This window comes from Prionailurus bengalensis, chromosome B2 (genome assembly GCF_016509475.1).
Source record: "Prionailurus bengalensis isolate Pbe53 chromosome B2, Fcat_Pben_1.1_paternal_pri, whole genome shotgun sequence".
Lineage (NCBI taxonomy): Eukaryota > Metazoa > Chordata > Mammalia > Carnivora > Felidae > Prionailurus > Prionailurus bengalensis.
This window is the reverse complement of record NC_057349.1, coordinates 146,467,309-146,490,915: the sequence shown is the minus strand read 5'-3', so window position 1 is coordinate 146,490,915 and position 23,607 is coordinate 146,467,309. Positions and strand designations below refer to the sequence as shown.

The 23,607-nt window shown below is 39.2% G+C and overlaps 1 protein-coding gene across 1 annotated transcript in view; it reads right to left on the bottom strand.

The window, feature by feature from the left end:
* Positions 1-23,607, bottom strand: part of PACRG (parkin coregulated) — a 510,981-nt gene that overhangs the window by 222,006 nt on the left and 265,368 nt on the right. The window contains exon 3 of the mRNA XM_043592716.1: positions 6,442-6,613. Coding sequence (XP_043448651.1) covers positions 6,442-6,613 — 172 coding nt within the window. The remainder of the gene's footprint in view (positions 1-6,441; positions 6,614-23,607) is intronic.

Here is a 23,607-nt window from a genome sequence, read left to right as displayed (position 1 = left end):
AGGTGACAGCTCATTGTGGTTTTGATTTGTATTTCCCTGATGTTAAGTGATGTTGAGCATCTTTTCATGTGCCTGTCGGCCATCTGTATGTCTTCTTTGGAAAAATGTCTATTCAAATCCTCTGGCCATTTTTAAAAATTGGATCTGTTTTTTGTTATTGAGTTGTATGAGTTCTTTATATATTTTGGATATTAACCCCTTATCAGATACATGATTTGCAAATATTTTCTTTCATTCGGGAGGTTGCCTTTTCATTGTATTTATTTGGCTTTTGTTGTGAGAGCTAGCTTGTGATCATTACTTGGTAACTGGCAGTCCCACTAAAATCGTATGGTTGGGAACAATCAGACAGTGGGGACAATCTCTCAAGGAAGTTCCCAGACCAAGACATATTTTTTTTGTGTGTGATTAGTAACTATTTCTCTCATTTATCTGTAGTCATGACAGACTATTTGGGTTTCCTTTTGTCATCTTTTTTTCATTTTTTACATGCTACCTTGGCTTTTTTTAAGTTATTGCCTTAGCTTCATTTTTCATTTTCTTTCCCTCGTACTTCATATGATAACCACCTAGTTTAGCCCACTAATGATTCCTTTTAAGGCCTAAAAACTTGAAGTCATATTTTTCTAATTATTCATAGCATGAATGAAGCAACATCTCTCGATTTCCTAAATGTAAGATGGAAAATGATCATTCATCTGTTTCCACCAACTCATCCCTTACCTTGTTCTCATTCCCGGCATCTTCTGGGAGGATCTGGTGTGTCAAGCGTAATCTTGGCCCTGGTCGGCTTTGCCCTGACCATGCAGCAGCAGCAGACACTGGGGGCTTGTTAGAAACCCAGTTCTCAGATCCATCTCACAGCTGCTGTGTGGAACCTGCGTTTCACCGGGTCTGCAGGTGATTCCTATGCATGCTGAGGTTGGGGACATGGCGCTCTAGAGGCAGGTTGTCCCCTTGGATTGGCAAGATCACAAATCTTAGAGCTGAAGGTCAGACAGTGGAGGACCAGTATCATATTGTCTCTCAGTCAAGAGGTTTACTCTTCTTCCAGAGGGAAATTTAGGTAGCTGTTTTTTTTGTTTTGTTTTGTTTTTTAAACATGATGCCATGGCCTTCCAAGAACCAAGACTCATGCTAATTACATCTTCACCTGGAACATTTTTATCAATATAAACTGATCCTCTTTATACACGTGAAACTTTTTTATATTAAATTCTACTTTTCTACAATTAAAATAACTGCTCTTCCCTTCTGTTTTCCCTATTTGTCCCAATATATCTTTTATTTTTACGTATTTTTAATTTTTAAAAATTATGTAATTTATTTTTTAAATTTACATCCAAGTTAGTTAGCCTATAGTGCAACAATGATTTCAGGAGTAGATTCGTTAGTGCCTCTTACCCATTTAGCCCATCCCCCCTCCCACAACCCCTCCAGCAGCCCTCTGTTTGTTCTCCATATTTAAGAGTCTCTTAAGTTTTTGTCCTCCTGTCTGTTTTTATATTATTTTTGCTTCCCTTCCCTTAAAGTCCTCATATGAGTGAAGTCATATGATATTTGTCCTTCTCTGACTAATTTCGCTTAGCATAATACCCTCTGGTTCCACCCATATAGTTGCAAAAGGCAAGATTTCATTCTTTTTGATTGCCGGGTAATATTCCTATATATATATATATATATATATATATATATATATATATATATATTTACATATATATACCACATCTTATTTATCCATTCATCCATCGATGGACATTTGGGCTCTGTCCATACTCTGGCTATTGTTGATAGTGCTGCTATAAACATTGGGGTACATGTGTCACTTCGAATCAGCATACCTGTATCCCGTGGATAAATACCTAATAGTGCAATTGCTGGGTCATAGGGTAGTTCTACTTTTAATTTTTTGAGGAAACTTCATACTGTTTCCCAGAGTGGCTGCACCAGTTATTTTTAAACTCTTTAAGTATTATTTAGTTTTATATACACAGAGAAAGTTTATGTTCGGTTTATTCCCCACAAACCAATTGCAAAGTCAATTGTCACAGCTAATATATTTGACTTCATGTTTTTCACCTTATTTTGTGCCTTTGACTCATGGCACTTCCTTGCTCTCTACTCAGTGTTTGTCATTTTAATATGTATGTTCTGTTTTGACCACTTCCATCTTTCCCATTGATTTTGAAGGCTTAGACCCAAGTTTCCTGGACTTTTATACACATTAACTCCAAAATGATTACTTGAGATTTCATGCAGTTTTCAAATTCTTTTTCCATCAACTATTTAAACTGAACTTGAGATTCAGTGGCTCTTAATTCACACTATGAGATCCTCATTTTGGGGTTCTTAACTTTGCTTTACTTTCTGAGAGTTAGAGCATATTGTCAGTAACTTCTTGTACGACAGGCGAGTGGACATTATGCTTATAAGTCTTTTTCCCCTCAAATGTTCATGCAGTTTGTTATATACATCATGTCTTTTGCTCATGTGAACTGGATGAAATGTACTCAAGGTGTTTCTTTTCTGATTCTCATTGTTGTCTCAGATTAATGTTGGAAAAATTCTTAGCCCCGGTTATTTTTATTTCTTTGTTGTGTAGCCTTTTTCCCTGTCTAAATGTTTGAAGGGCTTTTCTTTATGTTATAATCTAAGCTTTTTGACTAAATGTGCCTAGATATGGGTCTCTCTTTATTCATTGTCTTTAGACTGCAACGAGCTTTTTCTACCTGCAAAATAAGGGGTATTTTCTATCTCAGAAAAAAATGTCTTTCAATCACCTTTGCCATTATCATTTCTATTCCCATTGTTTTGATGTTTCCTCTTGGGACTCCCTAGAACTGTTAGCTCCTGTTTATGTCTCTGTTCTCCATTTTATATTCTTTCTCACCTTACTTTTATCTTGTCTTTTCTGAGAGAGCGTCCTAAGGTGGTGGCCTCCATTGACAATTCGGTGCTGCGCAGATGATGATCATTCCCGATGCCGCTGTGCAGATGTGATCTTCAGTCTCTTGGCTAAAGAGTCTTTGTCTGAGTCTGAGTCTTGACTCAGAGTCTTTTGTGCTCTGTCATCTTTAGTCTCCCTGTCTCGCTCAGCATTGGTTTATTTTCATTTCAGTCTTGTCTCCTCTTGTGGGTTTCCGCCTCTGTCTCCTAGAGGCCACATCTTCCTGCATCCTGAGGATGTCATACAACTTTCTACAGGTTTCTTCTGGATCCTACACTAAATGTCACTGAGGTATTCTTTTTCTGTCACTGTTCCAGATATTTCCTTCTTGTGTGAAGCAGCGTTTTATGAATGGCCCCATGTGGCGGTGTTATTGTTATTGTTCTTGCTTCTACTGAAGAGAGAGATTCCCACAATCAGCATTTGTGGTTGCTCTCGGCACCTCTTCATCCTCCTGGACACCAGTGGAATCCCCTTCTGAGTTTAATATGCAAAGTTTCTAGAGGTTCCTCCCTGGAATTGTTCTGCCGTATTTTGATGGATTTATGTTTTCCTAATTGGATGGAGTAAATGGAAATCTACAGCCCATGGTTCAGGTTGCTGAGAGAGTTCATCTCATCCTTGACTACAAAGTTTTCTGGTTGCTCTCAGCAATCAGTGCTCCCTTGCCAACCCTGACTACTTTATACTGGTACTTTCTTGGAGTTTCTGACCTAGAATAACCCAAAAAGTGGGAGGTAAGGGGAACAACTATAAAGCAGCATAAATGGAATGAGGTGTTAGGTGTGTGCTCTTCTGGTTATTACTGAATGACCCCACTTGGGGTCTTGAACAAAAGATAGAATGAGAAAGAAAAGGGTCTTCTTACCTGTTTTCACATTAGAAAGTCTAGAGTCATTGAATGTGTCTAATTTTTTTTTGTATTGGTGTGACGAGCCTTGTAATTAACTGAAATCACCCCCAGATTCTAGAAGTAGATAGGAAGCCCATTCCCCTTCTTACCCTTGCTGGGAGTTTTTATATTTTGCTTTACTACTAGAGGTATTAGTTAGAATTCAAGAAAAACTATTCAAAAACTGCTAGCTGGTGATGGTGACATTAATTTTTGCCCCTGGAGAGAGGCAAAATCATTCTAATATTACAGCTTGAAAGTAAGGCACACACCCCTATTAACATGCTGTGCCAATTATGTGTATCAGCCTGCTTCTAGATCAGTTAGCCTCATTCCAGAATTCACCTGAAAGATTCAGTTTTTTGCACGTAATATTTTTCACACTGTGATGGAACTGTGCATGATCTTACATAATCAGTATTCCTTCCTGAGGGGAAAAAAATTGGCTTTCAGTGATGTAAACAGATGGAGAAGTAAGCCAAGGTAGATTCAGGATCAGTATATAATAGCAGAAGCCCAGGAAGAAAAGCAACGATATCTACCAGAATAAATTTTCATTGCCTCTAGAACCTTGAATTACCAAATTCATATATAGTTAATTTTACCTGACAAAACACGTTTACTGAGTTCTTAATAATGTTTTCACTTGTGAGCAAATTACCTCTAGGATGTGCATACGGTGAATTTTGTCCTTAGAACACATCACTTCTCTCTTAACTCGTTTAAACATCTCTAAAATACAGATCAAACAAAACTGAAAATCAATTCACCTTGGTCTGCAATGCTGTGCTTTGGTATGTTTTAATCGTAAACAGTATATCAAAATATTACTTAGAAACCCTCTTTCTGCCCATCAGTGTTTTTAAAGGAGATATGAGCAAAAAAGTCCCGAGAAGACAGTGGTTCTAATAAGATCAATTTCTTTTAAAGAAAAGAACAGACTTCCGGATGTTGCTGGTATTCTGCTGGGGGCAGGAGGTGAAGGATCGTGTACTGTAAAGATAGGTTCTGGGGAGAATGTTCTGGGCCTTTCTATTTGTCAATAAAACTTGTGCATCATTCTTTAGAAAATGTAGCATTTCAGCTAGAATTTAACATGTTCAAAAATTGTGAGCGGTTAGAATAAATCACATTTGGAAAAGGTTTTACTGTAACTCAGTGTTATATATCCTTCCTGAAGGACTTCAAAGATCAGCCCTTCACTCCGCTGATGCACAAAGGGAAAGGAAAATGGTTTTAAAGTGTGGTTTCTCTCTCCATGTTACTTTTCACAGCAGGTCGCCTGTCCTTTCACCTGGTTTTACTTCTGTGTCTTGGTGGAGATCTGGAGTGGTCAGTTACAGATCTCTGACAAAAAAAAATCTCAAAAACATGAGAGGAAGTTTCAGGGTTGATTCACTTTCAACAGTGACAGCAGGACTGCCCCAAACCTGGAATTCTAATGAGGCCTAATTCAAATCAATAAAAAGGTCACCATGGATAAGATTACATGAGCCAGGCTGTGGGACATGACCCAATGTTGAACCATTTAGTTCTTGTTTTGGTCAAAGCACATGACAAGGGCACCTATGAGACAGTGAGGGTGGGGTTCCCCCAGAGGCTAGGAGACTAAGCAGGTGACCTGTCAATCATCCCAGGAAGTCCTTCATCCTGGACTAGGGAACAAGGCAGAGGTGCCTAGGGCAGTTGTGGCTGGGAAACGGTGGGATATGCCTGTCCAGGAGGCGCTCAGCACCATCCCTCTGCTTTCTATCAGCAGCAGCAGTGTAGATGGGCAACCGGTGCACGCACAACCGGGGCATGATGGTGGATGGTGGCCCAGACCTGGCCATTCAGACTTGAGAGGCCGGCCGTCCCCTCCTGGAGTCTCATCCCAATACGATGGCTCCATTATAAGGGCCAACAGCAGCTGTGAAGCAACATGAGGACAACTTGGGTCTTGTTTGGGGGCCATTACAGGCCATCCCATGAGTGCAAATCTGAGAAACGCTTTGGGAGAGGGTTTTCTTCAGCCAGCTCATCCAAAGGGACTCATATCTGAAGAATGTGGCCATAGAAAGAAAGCATTTCATTCTATAAACAAAGAGATGATGTCAATGACAGGGTTACTCTAGAGTTTCCCTATATTACAGATAAAAAAAATTCAAATATTTAGTAATAGTAATTCTCCATTCCAGACTTTTTTTTCCTTAAAATTACGAATCCTACTACCTAAAAGATACTAAACGTGATTGGGTTTATATTGTAATTCAAAAATTAGGGATGTCATTTTAAAAGAACTTGGAAGTCAGTGGTAGCGTTTAATACAAAGACACATACTTGACTTCTGCATGTGTAAATTAATCTTAATGCTTGTGTCATTACTGGGGAGCAGCTTAAGTTGGCATAAACCCCATGCAATTTATTTATGTGGTTAGTCTTCGGTGCAGGATCAATGATGGGACATAGTAGATTTGGGATGTCTGGCCCTGTAAGTCAATTTATAAAATTCCTGCAAAACCTGGGGAAAGCGTCAGCCTGTTGTGTTTTATAGTTTAATTAGCAAGTTGTCAAAAAGCGGCACCTTATAAGCTGAATGATGCTTTTTCACCTGTTCACTTACTTTTTATTGGGATAATGAGCTGTGGAATGACAGGAAGAATCTTGTTCCCCCCGTGTTCCAGCATGTCGTGGATTCCTTGCCGGGCAAAAAACTCGTAGGGAAATGTCATTTCACAGAGCCCCTCAAAAAACAGAGGCAAATAATGATGGTAATCCAGCTTCTCAATTTCCACCTGAAAGGAGAGAGAAGAAATGCCATGTGAAGACAACACTGGGGCGAAGCGTGGCCGGACCAGCTATGAAGCTGTCAACCAACTCAGGGGAAGCACATTCTCCAGGACTTTGGGAACATTTTACAAAGCAACTCGTCTCACAACCTGAAGTACATCATCATGTCTTTATTCTATTAGCAATGGGGTTACAATCACCGCCCTTTCAATTACAAGAGATTAAAACAATAATAATCGACACTGGGAGCATTTTAGTATTTGTTTTGGGGATCTTCGTTAATATTTCACTCTTTGGCACAAATGTAATACTGAAAAGGATTCAAGGAGTCTATCGTGCGTATGTTGAAACATATATGTGAAAACAAAATGAAAAAAAAACAGTTGAAAAGAGATTAGCATCTGAATTTCTAACAAGAACCTAATAGGGACTGCACATTAATACATTCTTGTGAAATGTGTCTTTTCGGGACCTGGCAAGTATGCGAATGAGGAATCAAATATGATTGCCAGAATGTTCCCTGGAACCTGCATGACAAGTGGAATCTTGGTCCTATCAAGACAGCTCAAAATCAAAATACCGCAGTCTCTCTCACCTGCCTCATCTGGGAACAGAGATATATCACTTTTTCCATTGCTACATTTTTCACCCTCAATGATGCCTCTGTGCCTCCTTGTCCCGATCTTTGCAGTAATATGCAGCACCAATGGCGGATAGAAACAAAAATTCTGGGGTTGAGAAAAGATATGATGTGTTGGGAGCTGCAGGGAATTTGTTCTAGCCCAGGCCCTTCCCTGTCTGCAGTATCCATGACCTGGCTTGCTACCTGCAAGGTGACAGAAGTGATGGTGATATCATGGATGGAAAGAAGCCAGCAGACTCAGACTGCTTTACAGAGCAAAGGGTGCGGCATTTCCAGTAAGAGGTGCACACTTGCCGTGTCTTCAAGTCCTTACGAATGCACGCAGCTTCCAATGATCACCTTATAATCAAATGAGGAGCTCATCAAGACCTTAGACCAACCGCCTTTTCCATGAGGAGGTTTTTATACCCTCCAGCTCTCTCCCAGCTTTCTGGAGTTTCCAGCCACACACCTGCCTGTCCGTGGGTATGAGTAACTGGTAACCCTCCCACCACATTTCCAAGTGTCTACAGTAGGTCTCGGTGAATCAAATGTCCTGCAGTTTCCCAAGTGGGAGGTTTGTCTCCAGTCTGCTCATGGACCACCCAGCCAACTGGGGAAATAGGGGGTTAGGAGTTAAATGTTTAGCTGTTCTCTCGGAATTGACCTTGGAAAATGAATCCCACAGGGAGGTTTATACAGACATCAATTTTATTTTACATTCCTTGTATATTCATCACATTTACTTTATTCACACTAAAATTTTGTGGAACATATATCTAACGCCAACCTTCTCAAGGGTTTTTGTGTATTTGAAGACATTTTAGAACACTATTTTGTACAATTAAAAAAATACTGCTACACCATTCAGCCTCTAAAAGGTACAATGTTATTATCTATAATTTTACATTGTAGCCTAACTTCTTAATAATATGTTATCTGTACTATATTTTTTCTATATTGTTGATGTTTTTCTAATTCTCTTTCTTTTAGCTCATTGTCACATGTACATATGTCTCCTGTAAATAGCAAATTATTAAATTTTGTACTTTAACGTTATCTAAGGCTTTTTATTTATTTTAATACATTAAGCCATTCACATTTATCGCTATGTCTAGTTTTATTTCTGTCATCTTCCTTTTTGGTCCCTGGTTGTTGTTTTACATCTACTTTCCCTTTCTCTTTTGCAGCTTTATTAAAATGTAGATTTTTTTCTCACTTTTTTCTGTAATGATGTGAAAGATAAGACACCCTGTTTAAATATTTTATTGTGGCTATCTCATGTCTTTCTCAAACATTTTAAAACAAACTTCCATCACTTAGAGAAGCAAATTAAAAATCTCCTACTGGGGCGCCTGGGTGGCTTGGTCGGTTAAGCGTCCAACTTTGGGACTTCGGCTCAGGTCATGATCTCACGGTCCGTGAGTTCGAGCCCCGCGTCGGGCTCTGTGCTGACTGCTCAGAGCCTGCAGCCTGTTTCAGATTCTGTGTCTCCCTCTGTCTCTGCCCCTCCACTGTTCATGCTCTGTCTCTCTCTGTCTCAAAAATAAATAAACGTTGAAAAAAAAATTAAAAAAAAAATCTCCTACTAAGATTGCTGACATGCCATTTTTCCCCCTTGGAATTCTGTTGCTATGTTTCTTTGTATTGTTTGGGGCCATGATACCAACAACATCAACAACATCAGTTCATTTGATCCTTATAACAACTCTAAGAGGTAACAATTATCAGTATCTCAATTTTCAATATGGAGAACTGAGGCACTAAGAGGTTCAATAACTTGCCTAAGGTCTGCAGCTAGTAAGAGAGGTTGCTGGGATCTGAACCCAGACTCTCTGGCTGCAGGACATGACACTACTTCTTAGACTCTGTTGTTAGGCATAATTATAATCTCCTGGTGACCATTCCATTTATCCTCATGTCTCCATCCCCTTTATCATTACTAATGCAGGCTGTCTCAGTCTACTCAAACACTAATATCGCCATAACTAATATCGCCATGGTTTGTCTACTGTTTCTTTTTCTCCTTCCTTCCTTCCTTCCTTCCTTCCTTCCTTCCTTCCTCCCTTCCTTCCTTCCTTCCTTCCCCTGGCATTATGTTTTCACAGTATCTTTTCTGAGTAGCTTAAAGCTGCATTTGTTTTTTTCCTTCCTTCCCATTTCACAATATGTCTTAATAAATATTGAGCACACACTATTCTTATTCTCAGATGTTTTGAAAAGAAGGAAAGAGAAGCAATGGAAGAAAGAATAAAGGAGAGAGAGAGAAAAAGCAGCAGCAATTGAGGGGCAGCAAAATTGAATGGAAGACTGAGGGAGAGAAGTTGAGAAAGAAAAGATTACCTCTAGATCTCTAACTACAAGCTCACTGACCATAGCCGTTCATTTCTACCAGAAATCCTTTTCCCATGAGTTCTTCTGACCCATTTGACAATTATTTGGTATATCTGATATCATTGTAGATCTGTTGCCTTAATGGAATAACAACTTGTCAGTATATTTTGAGGTCACAAACTACTTGAAATAGTATAGATTATTTCTCTGTTTGCTATAGGGCGACTTTTCTTGTACATAACTTTTTTACTACTTGAATATCTTCTAGGGTTCCTCTTTTTATTATAATATGGTTTTGGGTGAAGAATGTGGCCTAGGCCTTGGTAAATCCTCTGACGTTCCATTTACAATCAGGAGATATCATGTGTGTTTTGTTTAAAAATATATCTGACTTCTCTTTGTTGTACTTTTCTTTTTTTGTAGAGCTCCTGCCAGCTACGCATCGTTTTCATTTGTCCATGGTAAAGTTGTCTATGCTTCCTCACTCCTGTTCTCTCTTCAGCCCACCTGTCTACCATTCATTCCACTGCAGGTGCATCTTCCCAGGTCGCCAGTGACCTTCACTTTGTCTCAAGTCTCTTTTCTGTTCTCATTATGTGACACACTTGGCCCTGGGCCTCCTGACCCCACACCCCCAGCATTAGGGGCCGTCCTTGATTTCCTTCCTTCAAGTCAGGTGTTCAGTCCATCACTTTCCAATTGATTACATCTCCAAGCAAATTCTGATTGCATTTCCTTTCCCACCATTTTGCATACATCCTGCTTAGTCTAAGCCATCAGCTTACTGCAACCAATAATGTCCTTGTCTCTACTTTTGCCTTCCCGTTTCCATTCTCCATACTCTTGGGTCCTGATCTGTGGTTGCTCCTGACTCAAGTTTCAACAGGGCCTCCCTGATCCGTCCCCAGGTCCTGTTGCATCATACCATCCCTCTGCAACACTATTCTCTGGAACCACTGGTGCCTTTTGTTCCCTGACCAGACTAGCCTCGCTTGTTCCTCCTTAGACACTATCTTTGAAAGCTCTGCTCCCCTTCTCTCCAGACCTCTGGGGTGTTGGCAACTCCTCGTATCTAGATTTCAGTTCAGTAAGACCCTCTTATCACTGCCGACCAACCCTGTTTGATTTGCTAGGTACACTTTATCATGTGCTCATTGAAGTTTTTTAAGTTCTGTTGTTTAAGTTCTGTCATTGCCCGAAAGGGTGTTTGAAAGGCACATAACAGGTGAATACTCAGGAAGCACGTGTTGAATTTCAGTTCTGACCTTTTGAATCTGTCTTCTGCGCTAAGTCTTTGAGAGGATACTCAGTTAAGGGAACAATGGCCAGATGGTGAATGGCCATCTCTAGAGCCAAGACTGAGGACCGCAGCAAAGTGCACAGAGGGCCTGCTGTTGATCACTGGCCTTGTAGCATGATGGGGCCTGTAGGTTTCTATAGATTTAAATTTTCTACAATGTTATGTATTCTACAAATAAAATGCTATGTTTCCTCCATTGGGATTGCAATGATTATTTACATTTCAGGAATTTTATGAGTGTTTTAATAGACAATCAGGATGGTTTGCTTCTTGGTGTTTCTATTTAGCCTCATTAGAAATCATTTAGGGAATGGGGCGCCTGGGTGGTGCAGTCGGTTAAGCGTCCGACTTCAGCCAGGTCACGATCTCGCAGTCCGTGAGTTCGAGCCCCGCGTTGGACTCTGGGCTGATGGCTCAGAGCCTGGAGCCTGTTTCCGATTCTGTGTCTCCCTCTCTCTCTGCCCCTCCCCTGTTCATGCTCTGTCTCTCTCTGTCCCAAAAATAAAAAAAAAAAAAAAAACGTTGGAAAAAAAATTTTTTAAAAAAAGAAATCATTTAGGGATTAATTTGCTATTCCATTTATTTTTAAAACTTCAGAAGGAAAAGTTTTGTTTTTCACAGTATCATCAAAACAAACATATTAATGTATGTCCATAATTAATATATTGGTAATAATAATACAAATTCTTTTTTAAAAAATATGGATGTTGAGAATAATTCAAGATGAAAACCAAAATTTAAAGAAAAGATAAATGAGGACATGGTGACTACTATCCCTTAGGATTCTTTTCAATCGATGGTTTCTTTTGTTCATTTAGATTACAAAAGGTTATTTATTTACTGTTTATTTAGAAACAAACCTTTTCTTTAGTTATATCATAAGTAATTTTGGTCTTAGGCTAATTAGTTTTAATGACATATTACACTTTATAGTTCTTTAGTACTACTATAAAAATACTAGTTTTCAAACTTATAAACTTTTGGAAACTTTCTTCAACATTTATGCAAGAAATCCAGAATTAAAAAAGAAATTTGTCTGAAGTCCATCACAGAACAAGGGCCATTTTAGATACATCAGGTAAAATTACATGGTAATATACTGATCGATGATTACTTGGGACATTCACTCCAGGAACATCAATTAGTTTTACTCACAGAATCTCTCTCTCTTTAAAATTTATGTTTCAAAACTTTTTAAAGATCACACAGTACTCACAAGTTGTCTCTAAATCTCGCAGTGACCTTTGGTCAAAAGCAATAAAATTCCAACTTTACCTGGCCCATCATATATAACTTCTTATCCCCGTAACAAATGTGTAAGGTAGTAATGCTACAATGAAAGGTCAGAAACACGATGAGGTTAATGATTTTCATTATAAACCTCAAATTAGAAACTTATTCTTACACTTTTCATATCTTTGCTTCAATTAGCAAAGGAAATATAATTGGAAATATCTGCTATTACAACTCCTATAATCAGAACCGAGGAGCTTGCTTAAAAATCACAAACTAATCTAAAATAGTTTAGGCTATCTAATTATCTAATGGTACAATCATCTATTACTATATTATGATTTCATTTGGACTTATTATAGGATTTCTAAAATCAAGCTTCAGCTCCACTCTTCTTCCTTGAAGAGGTTGTTGAGTTATTGAAAGAGGTCTCACAAATTACATGGGCATTGCAAACTGTCTTTTGGACAGTGTATGTAACATATTCCAAACATGGATGTACTTTTATTTTTCAAGTGCATGTGGATGTGACTATGATGAATAACCGAAAGAATATCATTTTAAACTTTTTCAGTGATACTGAATATGCAGTTAAAATTATGCACAGATACATGAATTTTTTGATGCAAAAATAAGATTTCTTAGCATGAAAAATGCTGTATGTCAAATGTCAAAAAGAAGGACACCTCACACAGGCTGGAAGACAAGCTTAACGTGGATCCTTAAAGTATGAAAAACACCAAAGTGTGTTCAATGCAAAGTCGATGTCAGGAAATCCTCAGATGCTAGACTTAAAGACAAAACCCAGAGTCACAGAGGTAATGCTGTGTGGCTTGAGAGAATATCAGATATAGACCAGATGGGAAGCCTGGGACTGAAGTTTCAATGTCTCCAGAGTCCAGGCAAATAGGCCATTTGGTAAGTGAAGGGATAAGCTGAGATTCCTGCATATAAGTAGAACCCTAGAAGGGCTGCCCCTGTGAAAAGGGGGCCAGAAAGACTCTCATATATTTGTGGAAACAGAAAGAAAGTTTGTAGAAAGAGAAAGAGAGCTTGATGTGTGACAAAGCTCTTGACGGGAAAACTCTCCTTTGAGAAAGAGAAACCCAAAGGGAAATGTAAAGTCAAGGAATTAAGAAAAAAAACATTGTTCCTCAACCCCGGGAAGGAAACTTCTGGGGCCCAGACAAAGCAAATGCCAAAGTGTTAATACTTTCATCATCTAGGTGCATAGGGCTGCCACAGAAAATACAACCCCGCTAACACTTACCACCATCGTGGTAATGGAGCCACCATAAGGAAGACGAACTAGACCAGTGAGCATGGGAATGAGCTCTGGAACTAGCAACTAGAAATTACAGAATAAATCTGGAAAGAATTTTTTTAAATGCTTAAAACGTAGAATATTTCATTCTTTAGGAAAGAACTAAATAAAATTCCTGAAGAATATAGAGCATCATTAACTTAAGAATCCAGTCGTTGGTGAACAGGTTGACCCCAGATGAAAAGAAAAGGAGGGGACTGGGTCACAGAACCTGGAAGGCCAACGCAGAGGCAGCACAGGTGTCCGCCATCTGGGATGCTCCCACACGTGACCCAGGGGGGTACCAGGGAGGCAGGAAAGGCAGTATTTGGAGAAATCATGCCTGCGCATCTTCCGTAATTGAAGAAAGATGCGCATCTTCAGACTGAAGTTGCAAATCTGGACGCTTTTCAGAAAAACTATCAACCTCCAAAGTCAAGGAAAACATTTAAAAGCATCTGAAGCAAAAGACGGATTACATATAAACAATCAAAATTACACCTGAAATTACACTTCTCATTAACAAAATAGAGGCCACAAGACAGGGTAAAACTCCCTCAACACACTGAAAAACAATCTTCAGTGCCATACTTAGCCAAGCCAGCATGCAAGATAAAGGCAAACTAAATGGATTTGACCAAGATGGAGATTTTTGTTTCTTTGTTGTTTTAACCCAGAGGTCATCATCCTGACTGAAGGATAAAATGTACTAAAGAATAAGCTGAGCACAAGACAAAGAAATGAGATGCAAGAGATAATAGTAAATTGTTGAACAAATGGATAAGACCAAGTAAGCACTGACTATAAAAATTAAAAAAAAAAATCATCAATTGTGGTGAGGTTACAAAGTGAGGTCGCAATACTAGAAAGCAAAAGTAGAGACGATGATAAGGTGATCTGAATCAAAGTAAGTTCCTTGCATTGATAAGGATGAGGAATAAGGTTATTGATTAGCTTTAAAATTAATTAAGCGTATTAAAGTGCAAGGGTACTCACTGAAAGAATAGAAATGAAATTAACTTTCAAGAGAGTAGAATGTAGTAGATGGAATGAAGAAAGCTCTATCGACAGAAGATAGAGTCCTCCAACAGGAGGCTGGTCAAACATCCCCCCTGCCCCCAGGAAAATGCATGAAGAGGACATAATATATAGGATGAATCCAAATATATAAGTAACTATCACAAGTATAAATAGATTAAATTCTCTTATTAAAAGATTGTCGAGGCACCTGGGTGACTCATTCAGTATAGCATCCGACTTCACCCCAGGTCATGATCTCACAGTTCGTGAGTTCGAGCCCCACATCGGGCTCTGTGCTAACAGCCTGGAGCCTACTTCAGATTCTGTGTCTCCCTCTCTCTCTGCCCCTCTCTCCCTCGCATTCTGTCTCTCTCAGAAAATAAACATTAAAAAAAAATAAAAAAATATATAATGGCACAGAAAAGTGAAAAAAAAAAGGTAATTATAAGTATGATCTAGGATAAATTCCTGGAAGGGAAATTGCTTTCTCAAAGGATGTATATATCTGCAGTTTTGATAGAAATTGCCAAATGGTGCTTCATGGGATGGTACTAAATTACATTTTCATCAACAATAAATGACAGTAGCTGCTTTTCCATTGTTTATCCAAAGAAAATGCTATCAAAGTTTCGGACTTTTGACAATATTACAGGTAAATTTCAATATTTCAGTGTTGCTTTAAGTTCCATTTTTCTTAATGGGAGAATAATCACCTTTTAAAGATATTTTTGAAAGCCATTTGTACACCCTTTCCTGTGAGTTGTCTTTTCACATCCTTTGCCACCACTGATATTTGCTTTCTTTTCTCTCTCTCTCTCTCTCTCTCTCTCTCTCTCTCTCTGTCTCTCTTTTTCTTTCTCTCTCTGTTTCTTAAGTTCTTTTATGTTGTGGAGATATAACTTTTGTATGTTATGGAAGTTTCAAAAATTTTTTTTTTGCCATGAAGACTTTTGCTTGTTTGTTTTAGAGTTCATTAATCTTTTGTGGGGTTCTGAATTTTGAGTCATCATTAAAAAGCTTTTTCCCCCATTTTGTAACAGAAAGAATAGAAACAATTAGAAAAGACAATTTATAATGGTTTCTTCTAGTATTTTTATGATTTCTTTATATTGAAATCTTTAATCCATTTGTAACTTTTCTTGGTGTAAGGTGGGAGACTTTCTTCCAACTGTAACTGTTATCCAAGTGGCTATCCTGTTGTGCCAAAGTATTTATTAAATAATCTTTCACTGATTAGAAAGCCCTACTTCTTGACTTCTATTTTGTTTCACAGGACTTTCTTATTCATAAACCAGTACTATTGTGATTTAATTATCACACGGTATAACAGATTTTAGTATCTGGTCGGCTAGCTAGTCACCCCATTATTGCTTTCGTTTTCTGAGTTTTTAAATTATTATTATTTGTTTCCCTTTCAGTATGAAATTTAGACACATTTTAGACATAAGGTCTACTTAATGGGACTCTACAAAACCTTGCGTTGAATAATTACATAAGACAGATTTTTTACAAGCATCCTAGAGACAGTTTAGGAAACTGAACAGTGGTAAGACGCAAAGTAAGTTTCAAGAAATTCCAAAATATCTATGTCATATGTGTCACATTTTTTTGAAGAAAATTAAATAATACAAATGTTGAACTAAGTAAACAATAGGCAAACTTTTAACCTCCACATATTTGGAAATTTAAAAACACTTTTATTAAAACATTGTTTTCATGTTTATTTATTTTTTGAGAGGGACAGAGAGAGAGAGTGTGTGAGCAGGGCAGAGAGAGAGAGAGAGAGAGAGAGAGAGAGCAAGACACAGAATCCGAAGCAAGCTCCAGGCTCTGATCTGTCAGCATAGAGACTGATGTGGGGCTCGAACTCACGAACTGTGAGATCATGACCTGAGCTGAACTCAGACGCTTAACCGAATGAGCCACCAAGGGGCCCCTTAAAGACACTTTTAAATCACTAAGAGACCAAAGAGAAAATCCTTACAGAAATAATAACATGTTAAAAATTGAATCACAATGAAATGATCTAACCTTAAAAAAATAGAAAAATGCCCCATTTGTACAGACTTTTTAAGAACAGAAAGAGAAGGAAACGACACACTCACTATCAGAGGCCAGCATAAGCTTGTCACTACGCTCAGCCCAATCTCACTGAATCGAAATAAAGCACGAGGCAAACTGAATGCAGTGGCATGTTAGAAACCGTGGCCAGGTAAGGGGCTCCTGGGTGCCTCAGTCTGTTAGGCATCTGACTTTGGCTCAGGTTGTGATCTCACAGTCTGTGAGTTCGAGCCCTGCATCGGGCTCTGTGCTGACAGCTCAGACCCTGGAGCCTGCTTCGGATTCTGTGTCTCCCTCTCTTCCTACCCCTCCCCTGCTTGTTCTCTCTCTCTCTCTCTCTCAGAAATAAATAAACATTAAAAAATTAAAAAAAAACACACACAAAAACTGTGGCAGGTAGGCTGTACTGCAGAAACACCAGGACACTTCAACAGCATGTTTAAAGTTTTAAATCAAAGGAGAAAAAATGAGATCATCTTCATAGATGCACACAAAGCATTTGATGAAATCATTCATTAAAAAATAAAAACTCAATGCAAAAACCTACAGCAAATTATCATACTTTACGGTGAAATGTTAGGAGCATTCTCATTATGGAGAAATCCATGCAAAGGAGACAAGGAGACCATTATCATCTCAACATTGTACTGGAGGTTCTAACTAAGGAGGAATGTAAAATATGTATGAATATTGGCAAGGAAGAAACAAAACTCTTGTCATTTGAGGATGATTTAACTATGTACATAGAATGCCCAGAGAATCTACAAACAAGTTTAATTAGGAAGAGAGTTCAGAAAAATTGCTGCATAAGAGATCAGCACACTAAAAATAATAGCATTCCCATATGCCACTAAAAACTACATAGAAAATATTTTTTAAAATATTCACAATCGCAAGAAATAAAGCAAAACAAACCCTTAAAGATAAATGGTAACAAAGCTAACAGTCAACGCATAAGACGTTTATGGGGACAATGACGAAAGGTTATTGATAAGCACAAATGGAAGAATGGTACAGTGCTCTATAAACAGAGTATATTGATTATACTCATGGATGGGTGGACTCAAACTTATCAAGATGGTGAGTCTGTCCAATTTAAATTTTTTTAATGTTTATTTATTTTTGAGAGAGAGACAGACAGACAGAACATGAGTGGGGGAGTGGCAGAGAGAGATTGGGACACAGAATCCGAAGCAGGCTCCAGGCTCTGAGCTGTCAGTACAGAGCCCAACATAGGGCTTGACCCCATGAGCTGTGAGATCATGACCTCAGCTGAAGTTGGATGCTCAACCGACTGAGCCACCCAGGTGCCCCAGCGCCTGTCCAATTCAATCTATAAAGATTGGAGAGTCTTGGTGACACGTTGGGACTACATTCCAAGCAGTTGCAGAGTGAGGATTGGAGCCCAGTGCTTCTTCCCATTGACCTGCTCACCTTTTTTCACCATCTTGATGGCTTGTCGCTTTACTACCAATACTGAAGGCTCTGTCTAGCTGAAAGGTATTAATTACTGAGTAACAAATCTGGACTTGAGAATGGAGAGTCAAATTATTTTATGGAATAACCTTATTTTAAGTTTCTGTCAAAAATGCTAACAAGACAGCTAAAGGTCAGTTGTAAGCAGATCTCGAATTTATGCACACTTAACCTTTATTATCCAGGAATTGTATGTTCCTAACTGCAGCAGTCGATGAGTGATACTTTCAAGTGTAATAAATAAAGAAGAAATAATCCCTTGTTCTATAGCTTTGAACATTCCCACCTTTGGTCACCTGTCATAAAGTTAAAGGAATTTCCTTAAAAACTTAACAATAGCATAGTTTTTTAAACCAACAGGGCATAAAAGGAGCAAACTATGAATTAATACACATCTTCGGAGTTTCTCTTTCCTTTATCACATCTCTATATAATGCTAAAATAGTATAATTTTGTCACAGGTAGAGAGGAGATACTTATATTTGGGGATAACAAGTGTTAATCAAACTGAGAAGCAAGAAATGAATGATAGACCTGGAAAGTTCTGCAGTTTTAGGAGTTGGGACAGAGTTAGAAACAGATCACTTGTGGCTTTTACCACTGGTGCTAATTGCAAAACATGGCATTAATTTATAAAAATTAGATAATGTACTGTGAACTTTAATACACTCAGCCAAATGGGCAGAATTAAGGAGGTTTGGAAAGGATTAATTCAGGTGAAGTTAATGTCAGGAAGCAATTTTAGGAAAGAAATTGTTATGATGGCAGTATTGACTGCCTCTTTTATCAGCATATAATTTTTCTATGCATGTATTTTTCAGGGATTAGATGTAAATTTATTAAAGTTGTTTAAACACACAAGTTCTTATATTTCTTAGTCAAATTTCACCTAAAAAACTAAAGCGAGAGATGTAGTGAATAGCTTACGCTAGTTATAGTGCTGTGCCGAATGTCAAGGAGAGATGGGGATATTAGTGGATAGGAAAAAGATGAGAAATATGACTTCCTTCATTGGATTCACATTTTAATATTAGCAGTTTGTGGAGAAAATGAATTAGTAACAGTCTGCCTTTACAGAGAGCAGCTTGTGTTTGGAATTGGGCAGATCAAGGTTCAAACCCATCCCTTGCATGTACTGAACCTCATCACTTTCCAACTCTGTGATTAGTGGAGAGTTACTGTGCCTTTCTGGGCCTTAGTTCACTTTTTATAAACAGATGGCTAATTCCCAGGGTTATCACAGAGATTAAATGAGATAGCATGTGCCAAATGATGTTAATTCCTTTCTCTATTCTCTTAAAAAGAAGAATACCCTCACAAAAAAATTAAGTAAAATTTCAAAGTAGTACTTGATTAAATGCCAAATGAGAAGTACATCCCAAGGGTATATAGGAAAATGCCCTGGCTCAGAGGAACGAGAGATAATTATGGGTTGGAGTAAACAGGAAAAGTTTCCCTGGAGAGGTGGATCCTGATGAGCCTTGCAAGGTGGGAAGGGGCGAGCATACTGAGCAAAGACATGCATGTGAGAACTGGACACAATGTCGTCAAGAGACAGTGCTTAGTTCAGTTTGGATAATGTTGGGGAGGCAGGAAGGCACCTTCTGCCGTCCACTGTGACTGGACTGAATACTTCAGGCATAAGGAAAATACAGATGGTTTTCAAGTAAGGGGTTGACATGATTAAATGCCATTTAAGAAAGAACAGCCTAGCACTTACTCATCTTGCATAACTGAAAATTTATACGCAGCAGGTATAAATTCTCCCTCCCAGTCCCTAGGGACCACCATTCTATTCTCTGCTTCTATGGGTTGGACTCTGTTAGGTTCCTCCTATAAATGGAATCATCCAGTATTTGCCCCTCGGTGTCTGGCTTATTTCCCTAGCATAATTCTCCCAGTTTTCTCCATGTTGTCACATACGGTATGATTTCTCTCTTTTAACTTTTTGAGAACCCTCCATGTTGTTTTTCACAGCAGCGACACCATTTTACATTGTTGTCAAGAGCACACAGGGTTCCCTTTTCTCTACATACTCTCCAATACTTGTTACCTTTTGGTAATAGCTATCCTAACAGTCCCAACAGGTGTGAGGTCGTTTATCTTATTGTGGTTTTTATTTGCATTTCCCTGAGGATTTGATTAGTGATATTGAGCACCTTGTCATATACCGTTGATCATTGTAGGTCTTTTTTGGAGAAATGTCTGTTCAAGTCTTTTGCCCATTTTTAAATCAGGTTTTTTTAAAAAATTTTTTTTTATGTTTATTTCTGAGACAGAGAGAGACAGAGCATGAGTGGGGGAGGGGCAGAGAGAGAGGGAGACACAGAATCAGAAGCAGGATCCAGGCTCTGAGCCATTAGCACAGAGCCCGATGTGGGGCTTGAACTCATAAACTGCAAGATCAAAATCTGAGCCGAAGTCGGATGCTCAACCGACTGAGCCACCCAGGCGCCCCAGGTTATTTGTTTCTTTCCTGTTGAGTTACAGGAGTTCCTCATATATTTAGGATATTAACCCCTTATCAGATATAGGTTTGCAAATATTGTCTCCTGTTCCATAGATTGCTTTTTATTTTGTTGTTTCCTTTGCACTGCAGAAGCTATTTGGTTTGATGTAGTTCCATTTGTCTATTTGTGCTTTGGTGTCATACCCAAGAAATCACTGTCAAGATCAATGCTAAGAAGGTTTCCCCCTATGTTTTCTTCTAGGAGTTTTAAAGTCTTTGATCCATTGTGTGTGTGCGTGTGTGTGTGTGTGTGTGTGTGCGCGCGTGTGTGTGTGTGTGTGTGTGTTAACAGAGTATAACCAGACTGTGTAGTACAGAATAACTTAGAAAGATCAAAATACAGGAGTACATGTCTAGGCATAGAATCACCAGCCAACAGACCTGAATTGTGGTGTTGACCTAGAAAGTAGGTTGAAAATGACAGGAGAAGGAGAAGAATGTCAGAATACTTTACAGGATTGGATGATACAGGATTGGATGATTAATGGACATGGGAGAATAAAGAACTTGATGGAATCTATGTAATGACTTGGTTTCCAACATGGGAAGCAAGTGAAATGGCATTGGTATTGGGAAGGGGCTGAATTACGGGCCGTAAGTTCAGTTTCAGATGTAAGCTGGGAGACTTCTGGACGGAGCTGCCTAAAGATGTAAGATGCACATTTTGCGTTTTGGAAATAGGGTAGTACCGGTGAGACAATTTTCAGAGTCATTTCAGAAAGGCCGTGGTCTTATAATAGCGTGAAGTGAGGAGATCTTTGAGAGAGCCTGTGAGGACTCCCCCATTAGGAAAACAGAAGAGGCAGAGGGATTGGTGGGCAGGGAGCTAAGAGTATCAGGCAAGACAACCAGTGTTGATGAACTTTGCTCTAAGGAAAAACATGGCTTGAATGCCCTGCTAACCCATCATAGGGGAAACAAATGGTAATTATCGGAAATATGAAAACTGACAAGCTATATGAAATCAGGTACGTCGACCGTGGAACACAAGTCAGGTGCTAATTGTTTTGCGGCAATATAAAACCAGTTTTTTCCCAGTAGGCCAGAAATATTTACAAAGGAATTTGAACCATCGCATGAAGAGAGAACTATTCTCACCACTCAGAAATACCGTGTTCCTCCCCCCAAAAGCTTGTGTCCTGCTAGGCCTAGGAATGGGCTGGCCAAGCTTACGGTCTGTGACCCGGTCTTCGCTCCACGCGTCACTGCCAGAAGCAGGCAAGGAGACATGGGAAGACCCTACTATTAAAAATATCTCCACAGACTTACCAGTTAAAGTTCGATTGAATTTCTTTTTAAAAACAAAATACCTTTTGGTGTGCTTCAGCTTTGCATGCTGTTTACATCCTGTGGTAAAACTGAAATTGGAAAGCTGAATTGCTCCTCTCCAAGTGCTGGAAGAATTGGACCGTGTCACTGGTAAAATGCAAAGAAAGGGAGGTAATTCGGGTGCCTGGAGCATTCTGAGGAGGCACTCGCAGATGGAGGGAGCCAAGGCGAAAGGTGTCAGGAGAGATGCCACCAAAGCAGTAAAAGGCACGCCGGCCAGCCTGTTCCTGTGTTAGGATGTGTAAGGCAAGTTGCTGACATGTGCTGTGGCTTCTCAGTGAGGACAGAGGGCAAAGGGTTCCGACTCCAGAGTCCCACTCCTCCCTCACTAGTGGATGGACGCGGCCAAGCTACTCGGTCCCTCTAGGCCTCAGTTTCCTTCTCTGCAAAATAGGACAACAACGTGCCTCCTGCCTAGGGAATGCGGTGAGCTAGTGCATATAAATAGCTAAGAACAGTGCCTGGGTAACACAGGGAACAATAGATGTGGGCTATAAAACAGCCGCCAAAGAGCTCTCTTTTGTCTTCATTATTGAGTTACTTCTCTGCAAACTGCAGTTGTCAGTCAACTTCCTCTATATTTACCATGGTCTTTACATTTTGATGTGTTCCCTTTGTAGAGAGAAAAAGGATCTTCTTTTGGCTGTGCCAACATTTTCTTAAACTAGCCTGGTCCTGCTGTCATTTTGTCTAAAGTGATTGAAGAACAGAGGTCATTTGTGAAGGACACAGAACACGGAGCCCAGAGAGCTCACAGGTTAAAACAGGGCACGCATCAACGTCTGCCGGTGATTCGGGGGACTTTCAAGGAGGTCAGAATATCTTTATAGAAAATGACACCCTCTTTCTGGGTTTGCATGGTAGACCAATAAATCTAGGGGATAAAAACATAAAATGTTGAAGATCTCATCTTCATTAAAGTAACACGGTACTTTGTAAAATGTATTCTATTTGAGCGTGACAATAAGATTGTTTCTCAAATTACAAAAAATGTACGTATCGGCCTGTTAAGTAACAGCCCGTAAAATTATTGATACTGCATTTATCAACTAAAACCGCTGCCAATTTTTTAATGAGAAACTATCATCTGTCTTATAGAATCTCTGCTTCCGAGTTTAACCTTGGGCCACATCACTAAGTGTACTTCTTTTGTAGAAAACATGATATTTTAAAAATCAAGTTATTTTGACATTCTAGCGTTGTATACCGACGACATGTGGGAAAATATACAATCTGTCTGCCAGGCTGTAATTCTGGAAACAAGCATCATCTTAAATCACGATATCAAAGCAGAGTTTTAAAAATGTTGCTATGCTTTCTTTATCATAAGACAGACAGAACTTCTTGGCACGCAGCAGGAAGGCTATTTCCCTCAAGTCGGTGAGGGTTACAGAGAAAATTCAAAACCACAGTGGAAGGGTCATTCTCATTCTCCTCATTACCCAATTTGGGGATGCAGTATCTCTCTTCCTAAAATAAACCCTGCCTTTTCCATGTCTGCTAAGACGGTTTCCCTAGAGAAGATGAAGCATTGCAATTTAGGATTTTCCTTGCGGTCCTGGTCTATCTCTGAAGTTTTTGTACCTCCTATTCTCTCTGCTCCTGGGTTCTCTAGACTTTGTGTTTACTGCCTTCTGTTACTAATTTCACATGGCCGCTTGTGCAGATGATGTGATGCCATCGTGTTTCAGCTGCAACAAAGTTTACGAAGATATGTTTGTATGTTCCCTGAGGGGAAGAACTGTGTTTGGCTCTCCACTGATACCTGGTGTCACCTGCCTCCTCTGAGTCTTAAAAATCTGCTGAATGAAT